Source organism: Saccostrea cucullata, unplaced genomic scaffold, assembly GCF_032062105.1.
Source record: "Saccostrea cucullata isolate Sc308-1 unplaced genomic scaffold, CSIRO_AGI_Scuc_v1 ctg4424, whole genome shotgun sequence".
In the NCBI taxonomy this organism is placed as follows: Eukaryota; Metazoa; Mollusca; class Bivalvia; order Ostreida; family Ostreidae; genus Saccostrea; species Saccostrea cuccullata.
In genome coordinates, this window is record NW_026939941.1 from 11345 (window position 1) to 14585 (window position 3241).

The 3241-nt window shown below is 35.1% G+C and overlaps 1 protein-coding gene across 1 annotated transcript; it reads right to left on the reverse strand.

Annotated features, from left to right (window-relative positions):
* Positions 1–1848: 1848 nt before the first annotated feature.
* LOC134254315 (uncharacterized) lies at positions 1849–2812 on the reverse strand. Its single transcript, XM_062736839.1, has one exon. The coding sequence runs from the start codon at positions 2746–2748 to the stop codon at positions 1849–1851; it is 900 nt and encodes a 299-aa protein (XP_062592823.1). The 5' UTR covers positions 2749–2812.
* Positions 2813–3241: the final 429 nt, after the last annotated feature.

The following is a 3241-nucleotide window of genomic DNA, read 5'->3' on the forward strand; positions in this document are numbered from 1 at the left end:
GCAAAACATGACCACCTCCAAAATATAGAAAGCGTTTCCTTCGGCCACGTGGTTCTGACAACCTTGAATAAATATGCGAATTACGTCATTAAAGTGAAAATCAAAGATAGAATACTTGTTTATATTCAAAAAACATTACCTTTGGGTCTCTTCTGCACACCTAGGTACACTTCTTACGACGCAGGTAAATTATACGCGGCGATTATATTCGCTGCATCGTCAGCTGCGGAGCTCGATTCGGCCATTGTTTATTATGACGTCAGCCCCCAATGTTTGCCCCCAGTCCAAGATGGCGGCCAATAACCTTGATAGGGTCTATTGACCTTTCACCTACAGACAATTGTTAAAGCCAAATCTTTCCCCCAGCCCATCCTTATATGTAGTTCAAATACCACTTTCCCAAACTCCACCTTAAAAGTGGTTTATCTATTCTTCCATGGTCCACATTTAACTCTCTCCTAAAGCCATGATTAAAAAGTGTTTCGTCCATCCTTTTCCTCCAGCCTGCTTTAAAATTGGTTCGATGTGTTATGAGATTAGATGATTAATGGATATTTGCTTATCCTATGGAACATTAGAATTAGCAGATTTTATGCCATAATAGAGTACAACTTGATCCAGATGGCATTTTATAACAATGAATACTTTAAATTGAGAAATACATTGTACTGTTATTGAGCTATGCTTAATTCATCACTTTATTATGAAAACTGTCTTTGTTTTTATATACCATTGATTGTTTAGGAATACTATAAGTCCAGGACCCACTACAGCTTTGTGGAGGCCCTCATAAGGAGAGTAAGGAGACTACTGAGGCTCAACACAGGGAGCTTACAAGTTATAAAAAACAGAAACAGTTGCCTCTCTATAGTGAAATGATTGTTGTCTATAAAATTTGATACGACTTTTTAATGCTAAGTTCTACTGACTATGGACTTATTGAGCTGATAACTTGACCTTGCATGGAACTTGACCTATTAATATCTGTTGAAATCATTTTTGTCCATGTATTTCAAGATGTATGTGAATTAAAAAGAAAACATCTACAATAAAAAGTTTTCTGAATCAGGTTTATCGTGTTTGTTTTGGGATTACATACACAGTCAAACTCTGTTTGTGTTATTTTGTGTCCGATGTGTCCAAGAAAAAAATCTAATAAAGTGTTTAATTAATTTATTTTGGTTAATTAATGTCCTCTAATAAGTAACATATAACTAGATTAAAAGGATTCAGATTTATTTTAGATCAAAGGTCAGATTCTAACCGCATCAAAAGTCCTGTATAATCAGAACTCCACAGTGTGCAGTGCATGATAGAGGGTCAAATCGATTAAAATGTACATAATAATATTTTTTCTTTCTTCATTCTCACAAATATACTGTGGTTTCATCAATATTCGTTGAGCACCAATTTTTGAGGAATTTGTTGTTGAGCAGATCCATGAAATTCAATGTTCTTTGAATTGAGAAATACAATATTTATATGTATAGGCAATGCTTTAGTCCACAAAATTGTTTATCCTTGAAAACGTCTGTTTTTACAAAATCCATGATGGCAACGAAAATTGATGAAACCGCAGTAAATGGTATTTTTCATGAGGTATTGAAAGTTTCTTCTAATGTTGGGTCTTTATTTGGCAGTTATTTCAACCTTGGGTAGAATTATAATAAAATTGTTTATAAATTATAATTTATATTTTATACCTTATTGATAATAATATAATTTAGATTATTTTACACAAATATATGAACACGAGAAAGTGAACCTGAATCAAACTATATATTCTTGTGATTTGTGACACTGGAAAAAGTTTCTCTCACAAATATTTCATTATTCAAAACCCATTGTTTACACATATTTGATTTTCTTCACTTTACCACTGTCAAGTTCAGTCACAAAGAGGTTGTCTCTGATGTCTACACATAAACCATATGGATGCTGTAGACCACAATTATCGATGTAACGGAGGAACTGTCCGTCCTGATCTAGAATGTGGATACAGTTGTTATCAAAGTCTGCCGACAGGATTTGACTCTGGCTGTCAGTTGTGATGCCACGTGGATCAAATGATACCTTGGTAGTAGAGAGATGACCAGTGTATCTAAATCGGAGTTTTCCTGACTGATTAACCACCACTACTGCACTGGCTAAATTGTCAGCCACACAGATATCCAGGTTCCTGTTCTCACTGATGTATTTAATGTAACCAGATGAATACAGAGGTTTGCCTTCACTGTCAAACTGAATGGTTTGTTTTTCTTTGGAGCCAGAGTAACGGACAACTTTTGTTTGTTTTCCATCATCACTATCCATGATAACCAGGAGGTCACCAGAGGAGGTACTACAGACAAAGTAAGGTATCCACCCCAGTAGTCTGATAATTTTCTGTATCTGTTTATTCTTCACTATGTTTACAGTTCTTGTACGAGGGTCAGTATAAACTTGATCTCCACTCCTTGTCACTGCTATGTCCCTTGGTATGTTCCCAGAATTGATTTTGATTGACTTCAGTAGTTTGCCCTGGAGGTTGTAGAGTTTCATGATTTTGTCATTATGGTGTGTCCAGATTTTTTCATCACTGAGACAAGCAACACTGTGTACATATTTATGCCCAGTGTTTATGGTAGTGAGGAGCTCTGGTTCATCAAGCAGTGGTTTGACTGGAAGACAGGATACAGCTTCTGGTGTCTTCATTGTGTAGCCTTGTTTCTCTGTTGTAATGGATAATGCTGACACAAAACCAAACATTTGAAGGAGCTGCTCTGTGTTGATCTGATGAGGAGAGAAACTTGGTAATGAAATGTTGACTTTAGGAGGTAAACTTCTGAATTCAGCATTCCTTGATTTGTATGTAAAGGCTAGGGAGACGTCATTTGAATCTAATATTTTCCTCACTTCAATTACATTCTCTTTCATTTTAGAAGCAATTTGTTTGATTTCATTTTTCAGTTTATTTAGGGTAGCCAAGTGTTTAGATTTCATCACATCAATTTCAGATTTCTGTTTGTTCACAATGATGTTAATTTCTCTGTGCCATTCTTCTCCTTGTTTGGTGACAGCTGTTGTCAGTTTCTCATAAAGTTTTTCCAAGTTGATTTTTTCAGAGTTTAAATCTGATGTAATTTCTTCAGATTTAATACCAATTGGATATTGGATACCAAAAACTTTGATCTTTTGACCTTGGAGATTTCTATACTTATGAAAAAACGTTAACCTTGACAATATCTTTTATATGGTAAGG

Excerpts from the sequence above, each read along its gene's own strand:
- LOC134254315 (XM_062736839.1), bottom strand. The coding sequence starts at position 2,748 with ATGTTTGGTTTTGTGTCAGCATTATCCATTACAACAGAGAAACAAGGC.